This window comes from Lonchura striata, chromosome 3 (assembly GCF_050655825.1).
Source record: "Lonchura striata isolate lonStrDom1 chromosome 3, ASM5065582v1, whole genome shotgun sequence".
NCBI lineage: Eukaryota > Metazoa > Chordata > Aves > Passeriformes > Estrildidae > Lonchura > Lonchura striata.
In genome coordinates, this window is record NC_140705.1 from 78,778,234 (window position 1) to 78,796,822 (window position 18,589).

The following is an 18,589-nucleotide window of genomic DNA, read 5'->3' on the forward strand; positions in this document are numbered from 1 at the left end:
AAGCAGTTTTATCTCGTATTAAAGATTATGCCGCTATTTCCAGCAGAAGCTGAAAAATAGTCCTACATATAGGACTAACAGCCCTACATGTATAGCAACATATGCTCTTGAAATCAAAACCGACTTCTCTTCAGAAAATAAATTATAAAATAGAATTTCATTTGTATAGAAATAGAGATCTCCTTCCACAACTTAGGGAAGCACTTCCAAGCCAGGGCACTCAGAATTAAATATGCAAGAGATCTGTAGGAAAACAATTTTCTAAGGTTCCTTAGAATAAGATTTGTATTCATTCCAACCTAAGACACCTTCCTTTTAATATATATACTAAAAAAATTGAATAAACGTGAGGCAGACAGTATTTTCAACATTTGCTTAAAAACTAACAAAGATGAAAAAAATCTCCCACACCTTTTAATATAATTTTTTAAGGCATTTCCCTCTATGAAATCCAGTGTGGATGTCCACAATATCAACTCAATTTTGCTTCAGATTTTGTACTTCCTTTTAATTTGCACAATCAATCTTTCACTGTATTTGTTGCAACAAATACCACATATACAGGGGCTGGAGAAACCTGACAGAGAAGCCCTGATCAGGACATCAAGTCACACATCCTGTCCCTTCTTCCAGGATTCAAACAAGAGCAAGTATTTGTAAAAAGAATACTGTGGGAATAAAAAACTTCACTGTCCTGATAGATCCAGTTCATATCCCATTAACAGTGCGTTGAAATTTACTATCAAATGGGGTATATAATTCAGAAATTGTATTACTGATTTAATTTTGAACATTGGAACTCAGTAAAGCACCAGGAAATCCCTTCAGATACAATTCAGAAACAATATGAATGGCAAGAGAATAATGAATATATCTGAGAACAAAAGGACTTCCTCTGACCATATAAGCCCACAAGTTAAAATCTAAGATTTCTGAATGCGATGAGGTGAAAAATTTTTGGAAAGGGTAAGAGCTGGGAACAGAGAGAAATATGGTAATGACATAAAGTATCTGCACATCCAGGTCACAAGATGTTACTGTGACAATCACCTTCTCGCTCTTCAGTGGGACTGGAGTGACGACTAAGGGATCTGAACTGCAACTCAGCTGCTATTGAAGCAAGTCGATCATTTTCAGGGACACTGGAACCCCTGTTAAAAAGAGCCATCATACTAATTAACTTGTCATTAGTGTTTATTTAGTGCAATGCTAATTTAACTGCAGTTTTTAGGAGACAGAACCTCTGAAGCCTAGGATATGAACCATGAAAACAAAATGACAGAAAAACTGATGCCAAAAGGTAAACAGAAAACTCTATGCTCTTTTTCCCTCAAATGAAGATTTTTTTAGATTATTTTAGTTATGCTGCTGTATGAAAAAGCTCTAAGCTTCCAAAGCTTAAACTACTTCAAACTGTTTCTTGCCTGTAGCAACAGAATTCATTTTCATGAGTTGTAACCTATTACTAAGATAGATGCTGCAAGATGCAGCTTGTGCCAAGGTTGGCTATACAATCAGATGTGATTCAGCTGGGTTATATGTGAACCACATCATCAGATGAAATGTAGTAACTGAATTCATACGTGCCTAGTGCACTGCAAATACAGTCACAGTCCACAGTCATTAAGTCTGAACCAATGGAAAGATATATAAGCTGGTTGACAGGAAGAATACCGTTAAAGGACAGCAGCCTGATTGCTTAGAGGCCTCAGTTCTTCCAGACAGCACAGAGTGGAATCAGATGCCTCAGAATAAGAGCCAGATGAACAAGAAGGCTGAACAGAAAGGAGAACAATACTAAGAGAAATAAGACTTAAATTCTTAGGTGTTTAGCCATCTTCCTCCAGCCCCAAACAACAATTAGTCCACTCATTTTAAAGACGTAAATTCCTTGTGAAAGTCTTTCTACCCTTTTGGAAAAGGTTCCCCTTCAATTTTTAAAGTTTGATGGGGAAGAATTGTGACTGATGTCTCCTTAACCATACTACATTAGAGGTATGAGCCAAAATACTGAATATACAGGTTACTGAAAAGTGGGCAACATTGTTAAATCCTTCACTGAAAGCTAACAACTACAAAAAGATGAAAGATACTTTGCATCACAAGGTCCACACACACCTATAAAATAACTACTAGTCCCATAGCTGTTTCCAAATTGTATCTGAGTATTACCTAAAAATAGTTTAAAAAAAACGCGCAAAAATAACAGAAAAACACCACTACAACCTTGAGAACAGAAGCCCAAACCACAGAAAACCTATTCCAATGCAAATATTCTTCATACAATGTTTGCTTTGCACTTCCTACTACTGCCCAACCACATTTTATAAGTTTGAGCAGGAATTGAAACTCAACTAGTGAAAAACCTCATTATTCTTCAGGAAGTTGAGGTTTTAATGAGCAAGAAGGGTAAAGTGGTTCTCAGCATATAACAGCAACAATACCTGATGCACAAAATGCTTAAAAACAAGCAAAGCTACATCACTTCTAAAATGAGGCAGCAGCTGAACAAGCCTAAGCATCACAGTTTCAAATGCAGGTGCCTAAACCCCATTTCAGGCCTATCTTAGATACCCACACCTTTTATTGATCCAGAAAGTCTGTATGCAAATTATTAGGCAAAAATTACAGTAAAAGAGAAGAATGCTAGATAAATTTTGGCTCCAGCCCTGGCTAAGTAACAAAATTATGAATAATAACCACAACCACAGTTAGCTCAAAAATTGACCATCTTTAAAGATCATAAACATAAACCTAGCATAAATGTATAATTACCAGAAAGCTCTATGTAAACAACCAGGTATTGATGCTTTCGATTTTAATTCCTAGTTATACTATAGTGAGTTTTGTTTTTCTTTTGATTTTTGTTGTTAAAAAAAACTTTACTAGAACTATGGTGGCATTAGTGCACTATGCACTGCCTAGTACAATTGATTTACCAAGTTCCTACATTCAACTCTTCACAGATATTTAATGCCTGTAATCATGTCTTAAATGTCAAAAGGGTTTCTGGAAAGCATACAAAGCTTCTGTTTTTATGCTATTTCAGCACTGACTCTGCACTTTGCCAAACCACAAACAATTCGTTGATCCAAAGGATTCCATTTCTCTTTTGGAGCACAAATAAACAAAATTCATAATTAAAACCACAATGCATCAAAGCTTGCAACTTTCTTTTAACTATACTAAAACAAAAAAAAAAAAAATTGTAGAAATATATTACATTGTAGTATTTTCCTTTCTGCTATAAACAGAACCCCTAAAAAAAACCCAACAGCCTTCAGAACTCTGTCTCTGCTTTCATAAATTTTTTCTTCAAATGATTCCTAGCTCATACAGGGTGTTAAACGCTACTTAAAAATCCAGACAGTGCATTTAAAAAACCAAGATTATGGGATATTTTATGAACAACCATCAGAAAAATGGTTTCAGAAAAAAAAAAAAAAGAGAACTCTAAGGAAAAAACAAGTCTTTGAAAAACACTAATTATCCATCCCACTGTCAGCTTGTAAAGCTGCCAGAACATCTCAGTGAAAATTTTCTAGCGTATTACTTATTGTCTATGTTTGAATGACAAAAATTTCAAGATGTATTTTCAACCATAAAAAAGACTTAGACTCATAAAGTATACATCTGGAGGCTGCTGTAAAAGGTGCAAGTCACATCTTGCAATAAAAAACTTGCAGAAAAGATTGCATATAAAAAGTGGCAATTTACTTCCCTCTTAGCAACTTAATGGATGCTTGTGCCATGCATCTGATAACAAATCAAACTATGATGGTTTTCTGGCTCACAACCAAAAATTATTTATTACAAAACAATTTATAATCAAGTTATATCCAAGTTTGCTTTGGTCACCACCAATCTATTGTTCCGTCACCACCTCTTTTTTTCTCTACCAGCTTTGTGATGCAGTCAGATATGTGTATCCATTCATATGAATTTCTATCCCAAAGAACTTTTGGTACTCTGCAGTAGAAATAAAAATCCAAAAAGCTATTTTTAAACCCTAAGATAACACCACTGTGTTAAGAGCAGGCTTTTCACAGTCAGGGGTGCAGGGGAATAAAATGGTTAAATCAAGTTGGGAGATATGTCAGTGATCTGACTTGTAATACAAGAAGAAATAGCAAGAATCTGAAATTACAACAGCCAAATCAAACATCAATAAACAAGAAAGATACTAACATAGGTCTGCCAAAAAGAATCACCTATGATGATACAGAAGCAGTTTCTGTTACATGTCCTGATACAAGAATTGTTTCTTTCATATTAAGTTTATTCTGCACCACCCTAAAAATAGGTGTAGGAGAAATGATTTTTAAAAATCCTCATGTGTTTAATTTTGCATTTGCCACTATACATTATTTCAAAATACTTATGACAGACAATAACAATACCAAAACTGTTAGCCAACATGAAAAAAAAAAAGAAAATCCTTGCCCTTGGTTGTATCTTGCAGTTATCCTAGTGGAAGTGATTCTATCATTCTAAGTGTTAGTTATCAGTACTAATTATTTACTGAAGTTATACCAATAAGCTGACTGGCATATGTTCATTGCATGGACATTTTACCGAGCAAACCTATGTCAGAACTGCATGCTTTAACTACCACATGTTCAGGCTTTTTGAATCTGAAAGTGGTCTCATTATTGATTTCTAAGACACGTGATTTTGCTCAAGTGGAACATGAATGAAGGAGCCAGTGGAAGACAAGATGGGAGGGAAGAGCACGGTGCAAACGAGCTATTAGGATGCATGTGGGAACAGTTATGTGGTGATGTAGGGAGGATGAGTCTGCTACATCACGGAGCGCAGCTACCTGGTCTCATTTGCACTGCTGAGAGGTTTGGGCTGGGCTGAGTCGCTCCCGATGGGAGCGGGGCGGCTCACAGCAACACTGCCATGGCTCCGCGCATCGCAAGGGACGCTCCGCGTGCTGTGGCAAGAAGAAAAACTTCAGGAAACAGTTAAAAAGAAAAATGTATGGAGTTCAAAGTTTGTTTTAGAAACAAAATATTGAAGTGTGTATAATGATGCCTAATTTCAGATGTTTTTCAATTGCATAACAATTTTTATTGTGGAATATCTCTGGGTCTCAAAAGCTTTGTGGCTGCTAATGTATACAGTAATAATCCTCAAAATAAAAATCTTCAAATCTTTAGAATACTACTAGTTTCTGCAAAGCTAAGTGGCTTCTGAAAGAAAAGTCAACTGTAGAGTTTCTCACTAATATATTCTTGGAAAATAGGGCCCTCTGTGTAAAATCATGCATGGTGATGTTTATTTCAAAAATTTTTTTAAGCTATTTTTGCAATAATTCTCATGTCAACACTTTCAAAGGCAAGAGAAAAGATACAATGCTTTAAGCTTATTCACAGCAGATTGGTAATGATGCAGACATGCCACCATATCTCAGAATGTTACATTTTTAAGTTCCATGCATGTAAATTCCAGAAAGCACTGCCACAGGAACTTAGGCAGGCATTCAAAGTGTGGAAGGAAATAAAAGTGTTGTTAATGACCAGTTTTCACTGAATTAAAGCGTTTTACATTGAAACACTGGTTTCAGGAAAGATAAAGGGATGAGAATGACTTCAAAGTGAGAACCCATGCACCAACAGAAAGAGGGGTGGCCAAGCAGCAAGTAAAAGAAACTTGTATTGTCCTTAAAAGCACATCAATAAACTCCGGATCACTTATGTGCTAATTTTTTCTATCTGCTTTGCCCTCAAAGGGAAAGAAAAGACGTTCTACTTACTGATATTCAGCATAGCCAAGGCAGAATAAAACAGTTTAAAATGCTGCACTAATGCGCAATACCTGAAGCCTTCAGGTGTGGGGATGATGAGATGAGGATTTGGTGGATCACTATGGCACCGAGGCACTTTTACAGGACGGGGACTGTTTCGATGAACAGCTGCAAACATAAAAACAGATGATGTTTACTCAGATATCAGAAAAATTCTCTTAAGGGCCATTATCAAGACACAAAATTTAAACAAATTCCTATTTACAGAGTTAAGTGTGAACTGGCACATATTTTCTTATCCTTTAATAAAAATACATATTATTCCAATTTTAAATAAATCAATTTTATGTATTAATGCTTTTCATATTTTTGTATTACTTAACTCATCCATAAAATAATGAAAATTCCCCAGATAGTCAAAAACTAGCAATTAGAAAATGTGTACATACTTCATTAAAACTTCATTATTCCTACTTCACAAATTAATCTTATTGCAAAATAAATATTAACCAAATAATAATTAGCAAACCAAAGAGCAATATTATGTTCCTTTCCATAAGAATTAAGCTTTCTCAGACAGCAACAGAAAGCAAATTAAGCTGTGGAAAAAACCCACATATGACAGTTTTACCCAAACTAATGTCACCCATGACAGTCTGCCCCAAGGAAGTGGTAAAAATGGACAAGACAAAACCTAAATGGTAGTCACTGTCTTTATGCCTAATTCAATGCCTCCAGGAGCAGACTGCACCATCTGCCCCCAACTCCTCCTTAAATACTAAGAAAGACACTGTGGCAGTCACATCTCAAAACAGCTGGTTGCCCACCAAGCTATGAGTCAGTACTTTCTGCCAGGCTAGGTTCCTCTCAGGGAGCTCCATTTCTGTCTTGTTTGCACTACTAGGGTAAGCAAAAGACGGCAGGGCCAGATGTTCATTGTCCTGCTGTAATTGGCAGGTATGTGTCTAGAGGCAACAGCATAAACATAGCTGGATTCTCAGCTTCAGAAAAAGGAGCAAATACCACAGTGGGTTTAAGTCCTTCAAAGTGGTATGCAAATGTAACTAGGAAGTCTTATTTTTCTCCTGATCAGGAGACAGGAATGGGTATCTGCAATATGTGCAGCCAGGATACAGTTTATGTTAAATTTCACATGTATTAAGGTTTCAGACTGCTGTTGAAGTCTGCACTTATCTGTGTCACCTCCTCTGCATGCCTCCTAGACAAAAGCTGTTGAGCAATTTAAGTTGTGTGATCTGCAGTGTCTGCAATAGCATTTATAAGAGTTTCAATATGTACAGGTTTTGCATCATGTACAGAATCTGGCTAGATTTTATTTTAGACTCTGCTTCTTTGACTGACTTTCACTGCAAAAAGTTTGTCACCTATAAGACTTTCTCATCAAAATTATATCAAAACAAGCTTTCCTGAAAAAGTGGAAAATGTCCTCTGGAGGGCAGGTTACACCTCCCTCATGTCTTCTATCATCAAGCCCACCCAAAACATGGACACCAGGAGAAGGATAAAAGAGATGACAAAATATTTTGAGAAGTAAATGAGTCAATGGAGTTGAGAGGAGAAAGACAGAAACAGTGCTGAGAAAGAAATGAGTAAAAGGCACACAGAGCAGGCAAAACATTCTCAAGATGCATCATCAAATATGCTGATTTCACTCTAATGATATCAACATTCATATCTAAAAAATGTATTTTACATTATGCCATACTTTATAGCAGAGAACTATTTTGCATAGTTCCCATGTATAACTCATGTGTACTTGGTAATATAAAGTCCATTAGAAGCAAAAAAATCCACAGTGCCAAAGTGTAAATAACTGCAGTGCCACAATGAAACTTTGGGAGAGGGAGCTGTAACTGCCTTCTTAAAGTTAAAATCACTTCTTTACCCAAGCTTTAAACAACACAGCCCTTTCCCAAAAGATTTGCAGGACTTCACAGGAATGATAAAATGAGAGGAGAGAATCTGTAAAGCCTTGAAATTTCTTGGGTAAAACTACCACATATTTACACTTTTTCAAGGAGTAATGGTTTCACATCAACAATCACAAATTGAAAATATTTTTATTGGTATTTCTTGCATTTTAAAAGCACTTTACAACCAAAATTCTGTAACAGCAGCAGCAAAGCTCCAGAATTTCTGCCTTACCAAGGTACAAACCTGTAACAGGACTGTGAGGTTTTCCAATAACATGGCCAATGCACTCATTCATCAGAGCTTGTAAACTCTAGGAAATACAAACATAAAAAGTTGCAACGTTTTATTACAAAGGTTGATGGTGACAAAGCTCACAGTAACAAAATTACATTGTTCAAGTGTGTAATCTGTCAGATAAGCACCCCTATAGTCAACCTATTATATTAAAATTATGGATCCACATAAGCATTTTGACCTAACTGATTTTTTTAAAAGTTAGAAGTCTTAGCTTTGTCTTGCCTTTTGTCCTTGTCAAAATTACATCACTGTAAGAATTGAACAGTGGCATATCATAAAGAACATTTCAAAATATAAAGGTATTGGAACCTAATGTTCATTGTTAATATAATTAAAATCACATTTCCTGAAAAAAGCTATAACAGCCTTCTCTGCTCTCCCCCTTCACATCCCAAGAAAAAACCTAAAAAAATTGAGTGAGAATATGATGGCCTGAATCTCAAGATTAAATTCTGTTAAAACAAAAAATATTAGGCCCCACATATTAAAAGAGATGCACTTTCCTTATCTACCCATGAAGCTATCAAAACTTTCATGAAAGGGATTTAGAAGTTAAAATCATTGAACTGGGCCTCAAACAATCCGAGCCAAATTATTAGGTGTACTATTCAATAGGTATGTAATTCTGGACAAGCTGTGACAATTCTGGTTCAAGTTACTTGTCAGAACACCAGAAATATAATCCATCTTCACAAAGCAGTAAAATTATGTCCTTCAGTAAAGCTGCTATGAAGGTCACTTCTATATGCCAGTCACTCAGTGTAGCCAAAGTTTCTTCCAGAAATTAAAAAACTTTGTAAAGACCAGGAACTTCAAGGACTAAGAAAAAACTGAATTATAAAACTAAAGAAGCACTGAGCTTCAGACTGGCATATTTTACCAATGCAGACTGAGCTAGAATTTAATCTTGAAATGTAGAGCTCTAAATATAGATCATCATTCTTCCACTACAGGATGTAGTATCTGAGAGATCATGATTGACATTGCCATCTCTAGGTAAAATACTGTGACAGATTTATCAAAGTGGCTTCAAGTGATGATCTCAAAAAACTGAAATCCAGTTTAAGAAAGAAAAAAAAGTTCAAAAATGCAGTTAAGGTTTTGGGCTCCCGCCTTTTCTTTCCCCCTTACTTGTTCAAAGTCTGTTTCAGAAACTGTGTCAAAGCAGAAGAAATTGAGGGGCTACTTCATAAAGCTGAAATATCAGCGTATTCCAAAACACCAGCAAAACATTCCAAAACACTCTGTCATTAAGGCAGACAACCCTTTCCCAGCAACACAAATGCAGGACTAATACATCATTTATCATTTACTAGAGAAATCCTGATAAAAATATATGTGAAAAAAAGACTAAATAATGTATTTTCTGGATTATGCAAGATTAATGTGGTTGACATGTCATAACACATTTTGAAATAAGTAAAAATCAAGAGGTGCTGACACTCACATTCTGCTCTTTTGTGGCAGCTGTGCTTTCACTTCTCTGTAGTATTGTACCAAGATGAGAGAAATATATTCTCAGAACAGAAAAAGAGGAAAGCAGAGCAAGCAAAGAGCCAGCTTTAGTCTACTAGTTTTTTCATAATAAAAACAAAAGAGAGATGCTTTAAAATCTGTTTCGTGTTGGAACTACTTGAAAATAAAAAAATCTGTAAATGGCAGGGATTTTGTATTCATAGTCACAGATGAACTTTGGGTGTTAGTTAAGCCTCAGAAGCTTAGAAATTGATTTATCACAACTATGAATCTCTGCAGAAAGCTGCTGTCAACTTTCCAAGACACAAAGGGAGATGGCCTCCCAAGACAGTACCAGCAACTTGTCAGCAAACTGAAACCATCACTGCCAGTGGTCACAAATCTAGTTTTCAGAATCTAACAGAAGAGATAGCAGCATCAACAGTGATATACAACAGCAATTGTTACAGAACTGCATCTGTGTTCAGATGTTGTTTTATAAGAAGTATCCCTGCAATACGTATACTGATAGCTTCACAAGCATTTATAAATAAACACCAGCAGAAAAACTTATCCATACCAAGAAGTCATCTTCTGGGAGAGCTGAAATAAATGCTGGCTCAATTGCTTGAAGAAAATCAAAACCTTGAGTTGCCCATCTACGTAAAAGAAAAAGACAGAAAATTAAATAGTATTTGGCTAAAGCCATCATTTAGAGTTTCAACTACATCCAAGAACAACAAATAACAGATAATAATTTTTCCTCTCTAAAATATGATCAAATCCTCATTTAAAAAAAACCAGACTAATATATAAGACATAAAAATGTTAGTCTTTATCCAGTTATATTGGGATAAAGACTGATTTTAGCAAGGACACTGTCAAATAAAGTGAGCAGGCCATGCTATGTATCTACACCCATATATATGCTATCAACTTAACCATCATTTGTTTCAGAGCAACAAGCCAAACCACTGTAATCCCTGCCTGAAGTCTCCTTTCTGAAACAAGACTGATAGTTAAGATTTCATGACTATCTGATTAGTAATGACTGGGTATCAGTGGTTTCATGGCCTAGAATGGCAAAGTAAAGTAAGTAACTTGGCTGGAGTGACTTGTGTCTTCAGCTACCTGCTGTCCCGCACTGCCTCCCCCTTTGACCTACTTGAACTAGCAGCTGCCACCTACAAAATACAAGAGAATCACAGGATATCCTGAGTTGGAAGAGGCACACACAGCTCATCAGAATTGAACTTCTGACTCCACAAAGGGCAATACAGAAGTTAAGAGCAGAGTCCAAATGGTTCTTGAACACCAGCAGGCGTGGGGCCACAACCATTTTCTGGAGAGCTTTTTAGAGTGCTTGACCACCTTTCAGTGAAGAACTTTTTCCTAATATCCAGTCAAAAACTCCCCAAATGCAGGTTTTAAGCCACTTTTAAGCCATTTTCTCTTGTACAGTCACCAGAGAGAAGACATAAAGAAGTTGCAGATAGCAACTCATTTTCCCCTTCCCTTAGCTAAGCAAACCTAGTGTCCTTAATTACTCCTTATTACATCTTGTCCTTTAGTCCTTTCACCATCTTCACTGACCTTCCTGCTGCAATATTTTTATGTCCTTGTTAGATGAGGAGCTTAAAAGTGCACAGAGTACTCAAGGTGAGGCTGCACCAATGCTGAACACAGTGGTACAATCACTTCATCCAGCTGATTAGATCTGTTGTGCCTAAGGCACCCCAGGATATAGATGGCCCTTTTCACCAACTGGGCACATCACTGACTCAAAGCTTACAATGAACAAGAATTCTGAGGTCCCTTTCTGAATGGCTGCACTCCAATCTCTTCACCTCTGATCTATATGGATACCCAGAGTTACAGCACACCAGGTGCAAAATCTGGCACTTGTCCTTGTTACATTTTATACGGTTGGTTATTGTCCAGCCCTCATAATCTATCAAGTTCTCTCTGTACAATCTCTGTGCCCTTGAGGGAATTAATGTCTTCTCCTAATTTAGTATGGCAAACGTATTTAGCATGTACATGTATCCAGGTCACTAATAAAAACACTAAGAAAAACTGGCCCTAAAATTGAGCCCTGAAGAACACCCTAGTGACTGGCTGCCAGTCAGACATCACTTTATTTACTCCAATTTTTTGAGCCCAACCCTTCACCTCTACCAAAAACTACCATGGCAGTAACAAGTTGGCTGTTACCTGGGTCGAGTGCCTCGGCCACTCTCACATTTTGTTAGCACATAATTCATCCATTTTCTGGCAAAGTTGATATATTTGTCTCCAATTTTCTGCCTGAATTCTCCAGACATCAGACGAACAACTTCTTTATGGTACTGAAAGAAACTAAAGATTACTTTTCACATATTAATAAGAAGAACAATATGCACTGAAGTTATTTGCAAGCTAACAAAACTCTACAGTACGGTAACAGTCACATCCTATTATTTTTTTCACAAAATTATTTAATAATTTTCACAAAATTATTTTATTTAAGCAGTTGCCTACTTATACACAAAAATTTCATCAAGAAAATGATATAAAATACGATACACTGAGAGGCAGTACTGAGCCACACTGCATTTTTCTGTGTGCATCAGGCATGTGCTGATGTTTGACAGTATACACATCATTGAAGAAACATCCTACATAAAACACTCGGCTCTGTAACCAGAGATTGAACTGCAAAGTAGTGTTTATTTTTAGTTATATTTCAATAACATTAGGGGATAAAAAAGTTATCTATGTGCATTTAAAACTCAAACAAATACCAGCTATTTCTTATAGGAGTATCCTAAAAGTACATTAGGATATGACACAATCTCTAAAAAATTTTACATAGCCCAGAGGAATCAAATAGCAAAACATCTAAAACATCTGAACATAACATTTTGAATGTCTGCACTCTAATGCAAGCACTCAAAAGCTTGTACTGCATCAAAGAACCATCACAAACTCTGAAGGAATGTCTCATGTTACAGTATTATGCTATTCTGGGCTGAAAAATGGTGAGAAGGTAAGTTAAACCACAGGATCCTGGAGTGACCATCCTTAGAAGTATTATAAAAATAAGTAAATATGGCCTTTGTGATATGGTTTAGTGAGCATGGTGGCACTCAGTTGAAGTTTGGATTTGATTTTGGAGGTCTTTTCCAACCTTAATGATTTCAATATAGACATTAATATTAATAATCATAAAATGCTGCCAAGCAGTAGAGCTTACAAGACTATACCTGAAATCATGAAGTTCTTAAAAGCTTTTCAGATTTCCAGACATTGCTAATTTAACAGATTTATCAGATTCATTTGTTGCTTTTCAATTATTCTCAAGTAAAATTTCTGAGGCAACACATTTTTATGACATTCTGCTGAAATTGGGAAGTCACAGTTCACTACAAATTACCAAATGTGAGGCCCATCTACAAGAAGGACTGCAAAGAGGATCCAGAAAACAACAAACCTGTCAGTCTGAAGGTTATGGATCTACAGGACAACCAGGAGATTAGGCCCAGCCAGCATGGGTTTGTGAAAAGCACTTGACTGACCTGACCTCATTATATGAGACGGTCAGCCACTTAGCAGATCAGGGAAAGGTTGTGGATGTCATCGACCTGTATTTTAGTAAAGCTTTTGACATCGTTTTCCACAGTATTCTTCTGCAGAAGCTGGCTGCTCATGGTCTGGACAGAGGTTCACTGTTTGCTGTGTAAAAAACTGGCCAGGCCTAAGGAGTGATGCTACACCCTGTTGGCAGCTGGTCACTTTTGGGGTTTCCCCAGGACTCAGTTTTGGGGCCAGCCCTGTTTTATTTCTTTATCAATGATCCGGAGCAGGGGATCAAGGGCACCCTCAGTCAATTTACAAGCAACACCAAGCTGAGTGGGCATGTTGATCTGCTGGAGGACAGGAAGGCTTTGCAGACAGGCTGGATTGCTGGACCAAAGGCAATGGTGTGAGGTTCAACATGGCCAAATGCCAGGTCCTGCACTTAGGTCACAACAATCCCATGTAGCACTACAAGCTGGGGGAAGAGTGGCTGGAAAGTTGCCTGGGGTAAAAAGACTTGAGGGTGCTGGCTGACAACTGGCTGGACATGATCCAGACTGTGCCCAGGGGGCCAAGAAGGCCAGTGGCATCCTGGTTTCTATCAGCAACAGTGTGGCTAGCAGGACTGGGGCAGTAATGGCACTGGGAACTGCTGAGGTTGCACCTCAAACACTGTGTTGGGCCTTTCACTACAAGAAAGATATTGGGTATTGGAGCAAGTCCAGGGAAGCTCAACAAAACTGGAGTTCAAGTCTTGGAGGAGTGGCTCAGAGAGCTGGGGTTGTTTAGCCTGGAGAAAAGGAAGCTCAGGTGCAACCTTATTGTTTTCTACAACTATCTGAAAGGAAGTTATAGTGAGGTGGGGGTCAGTCTCTTCTCCCAAGTAAAAAGTGTTAGGACAAGAGAAAACAGCCTTAAATTGAGCCAGAGGAGGTTTAGATTGCATATTAGGAACACGTTCTTCACTGGTAGAGTGGTCAGGCATTAGAACAGGCCACAGGAAGTGGTTGAGTCCCCATCCCTGAAGTTACTTAAAAGATGTGTAAATGTAGACATGGTTCAGTGGTGGACCTGGTGGTTAACAGTTAACAGAGTTAACAGTTGGGATTGATTATGCTAAAGGTCCTTTCCAACCTAAATAATTCAACAGTTCCACAAATTCTTTGTATTTCCACAGTTATTAGTTACCTTATTTGCACCAATGCAAAACCAGAAATTTCAATTGGTTTTTGTTTCCTTACCTCAAACCCAAAATTATAACCCTGAATCATGGCTTCCCGGTAGTATTGCTGCAAAGTGGCAGATTCAGATTCATCAACTTCAGCATCAAACTCAGATGTGAACATGTGATCAACTCTATCAATGGCACTGCTTATCTTATTGCATAGCTGTAATGCATCATTCTGAGTAACAAGAAAAAGGGTGGGGGGGTAGAAAATATTACTTAGTCTTGTCAACTGTAGAATATAAGGCAAATACGAATCTAACAATTACAGTATTTTAATGAAAAGGTACAATAATGCCACAAAAATTCATTCAGTCTTGAAAAACAAACATTTTCCAGCAGTTGCATTAAGCAAGTCCTGTAATTAACTCAAGTATTATAATAAAGTTTGCTTGCATGTGATTAACTTTAAAAACAAAGACAGCAAAAGGGTGAGTGAGGAACCAACAAAAAAACCACAAAACAAACAAAAACATCCAACCAAAACCAGACAGACAAGAAAGGAGAAAATTAATTCTACTATCTATAGCATGGCCAAGCTTTTGGTTCTATTTTCACCTTGGTGTCTGGACACAGCCTCTGTTGAATGCAGGGATTTGATACAGCCACTTAAAGGTTCACAAAGAAAAAAACAAACCAAACTCACCAAAGAAAACACTCATCAAACAAAAGTAAAACAAACAAACAAAAACCCCCACACCACACACACAAAATCAGCAAAGAAAGATTTAAAAACCCACACCAAATCCAAGAGAAAACAGACAGATAGACTACCCACCTTTGCATTTTCAAATACAGGAAGAAAAGCTGCTTGTTGCAGATCACTGATTTTGATAGAACTTGGTTTTAGAAAATCATACACTTTCTTTCAATTGAATATTGCTGTCACCCAAAGAGGTATTCACTCTGTTGCTATGGTATTTCATCTGCATTATGGACTCATTTCCCAATTACCCAATGCAGAAATTATTACACCAATATAGCTCAAAAATACACTCACAAGTCATTTGCAAAAACAGAGTGAAAATTGTACTGAAAGTAAAGTCCATAGAGGACGGCCACATAACTTAAAATTGCAGAATATGCCATGAGCTTTGCAATCAAATCTTCTTCCACTTTTTTACTTACCAATGAGCAAAGCACCATCAGTTTTGATAAATAATCTCCAAACCTGCTTACCTTTAGCTGCTGTAGAGCTTTGGCAATGATTGGTTGGCTGGATGTCTGTTCCTGGTGCAGAGATATGAGCCCTTCAATAGACTGCTGGAAAGCTTTTCTCTGACTCAGAAGGTGGGCAGACTGAATGACTACAAGGAGGAGGTTATCAACCTAGAATACAAGACACCACTTACTTCTTGTAAAAGAAAATAATCTCTGTAAAAATATATCCAATATCACCAGTTTCCAATCAGTTATTTTTTAAATTCCAATATATGAAAGACCTCTAGTCACTATTCATTAAAATCTAAATTCACACAGAAAAGCTTGATGCTGGCATCTAAAACTCCCATCTAGTGGCAGATTTCCACTAGGGTAAATGCCACAGAAAGTTGTCATGGGGAATATGGCCCTATTCATTTCTGGAAAATATGGGAAACACTGCATTAAATTATCTTCAGACTAGCTACACAGAAAAAAAGCAACAACTAAGCAAAAAATAATTCTATTTTCTCAAAGCAGATGGAAATAACAAACATCACATAAACAAAGAGGTTTTATCAAAGAAACAAAGCATACTTCAGGACAAAAGCCCGCTATTGAATAGGGAAAAACACAGATTTAACACACAGTATTTGCTCAAAATTTGAAAATTATCAATATATTATATGTTTTGGAAACCAGAGTTCTGATATTGTACAAGTCTATAAAAGCATATAGTCACAGATGGTGCTGCCATACTAAGCTTTGCTGATTTCAAACTACAGACAATCCATCTGCAACAAGTTACTCATAAAGGAAGACCTACTTCATCCTGATTTTCAATACCTTCTCCCCAAAGAATAATTTCATGCTCAACTTCTTTAAGTGTTGATGAGTATTTAACTGACACCTTACATTTTCTCTAGTTTGCAATCAAAATGCATTTTTTAAGACAGAATATTTCTGAAGGACTTTTTATTTCCTACCCTTTCAATCCTGGATTAAAAAAAAACCTAGTAAGTGTTATAGACATATAAACACACAAACCTAGTGTTTTATGTACACTTACATATGGAAGAAACCATTTGCAAACCAATTTTCATCTACTGCTGTTTTCATTTTCTGAATGAACTACTAACTTTGATAGAAGTCCGAAGAACTTCTAAGCACTTAATCAAAGGCTGTTTTGTTATTGTCAATTGGAACAACAGGCAAACAAGAAAAAACACATTTGCAAGTTAAAAGCAGCAGTATGTAGAGAAGTGACTTTTTCAACTGCCTCTAATTGCTAGAACCCTCTCCATGCCAAAGGTCAGGCACAGTGACGTGGAAAGTCACTCTCTTTGTGGACAGTAGAGCCCATTTACGGTAGGGATCCAAGGAACTACATGACATACCAAAAGGAAAATTCACACAGCTTAACACTAAGGATATGAGAACACAAGGGGGTGGAGCTGGCTCAGCTGTCAGAGTGCTGCAGAACTGCTGGCAGGGAAACCCAGTTGGCTTGGGAAGAAGGAAAGTATGACTGGAAACATTTCTTCCTGCAGAACTGTTGAACATCTAGTAACTTCCAGAGAAATTTAACATTAAATGTCACAATTCATCCAAGATCAAGAGTAACTGGTTTCATGCCTCAGTGTGTGGAAAGCACAGAACCATCACATGTTCTTGAAGACTGATGATTTCTTAAAGAAATGTCCTGTTTTCAAGTCTTACCACACTTCTGAACACCCAACTAAATATTAAAAGTACCTCTTTTTTTTAATACTATTATACAAGCACAACTCTGAAAAAGGCACATTTGTGGAGACTGATCCTGCCAGGAAATGCTACAATCCATTTAATATTTGCATTTAACACAATGAAGATCAATCTTATTCCTGAATTTCACTTTTTATTACCTATAATAGGACACAAGCTTCACTTGAATCACTCCAGTTAATCTGGTAGGATAAGCATTCATAGAAGTGTAGAGGTAACAGTGGGGGAATAAGAGCACACCCACCTGCATGGTGCGCAGCGTATCAACAGTTTCTACCTGTGGCACTATTTTGACTGGCTGGCCCTCCCACGCACTCCAGCTGTCATCTAATTCATGGTCTTTGTCACTGTGCTTGGTCATTAGCAAGTAGGCCTCATATGTAAGCTCATCTGAATCCTTGGAGCAATCCTTCCCAGCAGCTGCATTGAGGAGCTGCAGAATCACAGCCTTTTCCCCTGCAATACTGCCTGGTACAAATACTTGTAAACTCTCGAGTCCGGGAATTTGCACCTGCAGAAAAGAAGTACACTGAATGAGTGAATATCACTGTCAGTATGTCAAATAAAGATAAAATAGGTAGTATCATTTAAGCAACAGGAAGAATCTCCATAATAATGGGCTGTACAATATACAGTAAAACAATACCTTCAGCTATTTTTGCATTGGAAGTCAAAATGCATTATAAATGAGTTCTTTAGAAATCCACTGGATCACCATTTTCAGTGACTTCTTTCTATGCACTTCAAGGTAATCCTTCTACATATTCTTCTAAAGGAATTTTGTTATAAAAGAAGTCCAGTTTCAACATATATACTATATATGTATGCATACATGAGTATATAATATATATACACATATTTTAAAAAGTAAATTAGTCAACAAAGAGTGGAGTATTAAAGAAAAATTCCTTGAGAATTTTTCTTCTCAATGACTATAAAAAACAAAGAGTAAAAAATCTGCCTAAAAAAGTTATTAAATTATTATTAAATTATTCTTCTACTTTCATAAAAGCCAGAATAAGTCCAGTTAGAGCATTCTCTTTTAACAAAATACCACTGCTACTACTTAAAAACTACTTCCAATTATATCTGTCACATTGGTAGCAATACTACAATCAAGTCAGGCATCTGAAGCAGACTGTAAAATAACCACTATTTTAACCTGACAACTCACAGTGGAGTTAAATTCTCTCTTTTCTGAGTGCAATGTTATCAAGCTAAGACAAAATACTGCACTCAGCACTTCTACCATTAGGCAGACATACTTTATAACTACAAGGTCTATAAGCTGTATGCAAACACAAAATACTAGATGGTTGTTACTAAAAGCTAAATTAAATCCCCAAAACTAATGAGCATCTGCCTGAAAAGGCTGTTAAAAATTTAAGCTCCCTACATGATATTAGAGGGCCAGAATATAAAGTGTTCATTATCAAAATGTGTGTCATTTAACCCATGTATAA

The 18,589-nt window shown here is 36.8% G+C and overlaps 1 protein-coding gene across 4 annotated transcripts in view; it reads right to left on the reverse strand.

The window, feature by feature from the left end:
* The window catches only part of MAP3K4 (mitogen-activated protein kinase kinase kinase 4), a 62,546-nt gene that overhangs the window by 15,232 nt on the left and 28,725 nt on the right, over positions 1-18,589 (reverse strand). For 2 of the 4 annotated variants that reach the window (XM_085576849.1, XM_085576850.1), the window contains exons 10-18: positions 17,371-17,637; positions 15,402-15,551; positions 14,239-14,400; positions 11,654-11,787; positions 10,020-10,098; positions 7,919-7,997; positions 5,824-5,920; positions 4,823-4,957; positions 1,051-1,151 (exon numbers count right to left, since the gene is read on the reverse strand). In XM_085576849.1, coding sequence (XP_085432975.1) covers positions 1,051-1,151; positions 4,823-4,957; positions 5,824-5,920; positions 7,919-7,997; positions 10,020-10,098; positions 11,654-11,787; positions 14,239-14,400; positions 15,402-15,551; positions 17,371-17,637 — 1,204 coding nt within the window. The remainder of the gene's footprint in view (positions 1-1,050; positions 1,152-4,822; positions 4,958-5,823; positions 5,921-7,918; positions 7,998-10,019; positions 10,099-11,653; positions 11,788-14,238; positions 14,401-15,401; positions 15,552-17,370; positions 17,638-18,589) is intronic. The other 2 variants (XM_021544132.2, XM_085576851.1) reach the window with 2 other exon arrangements.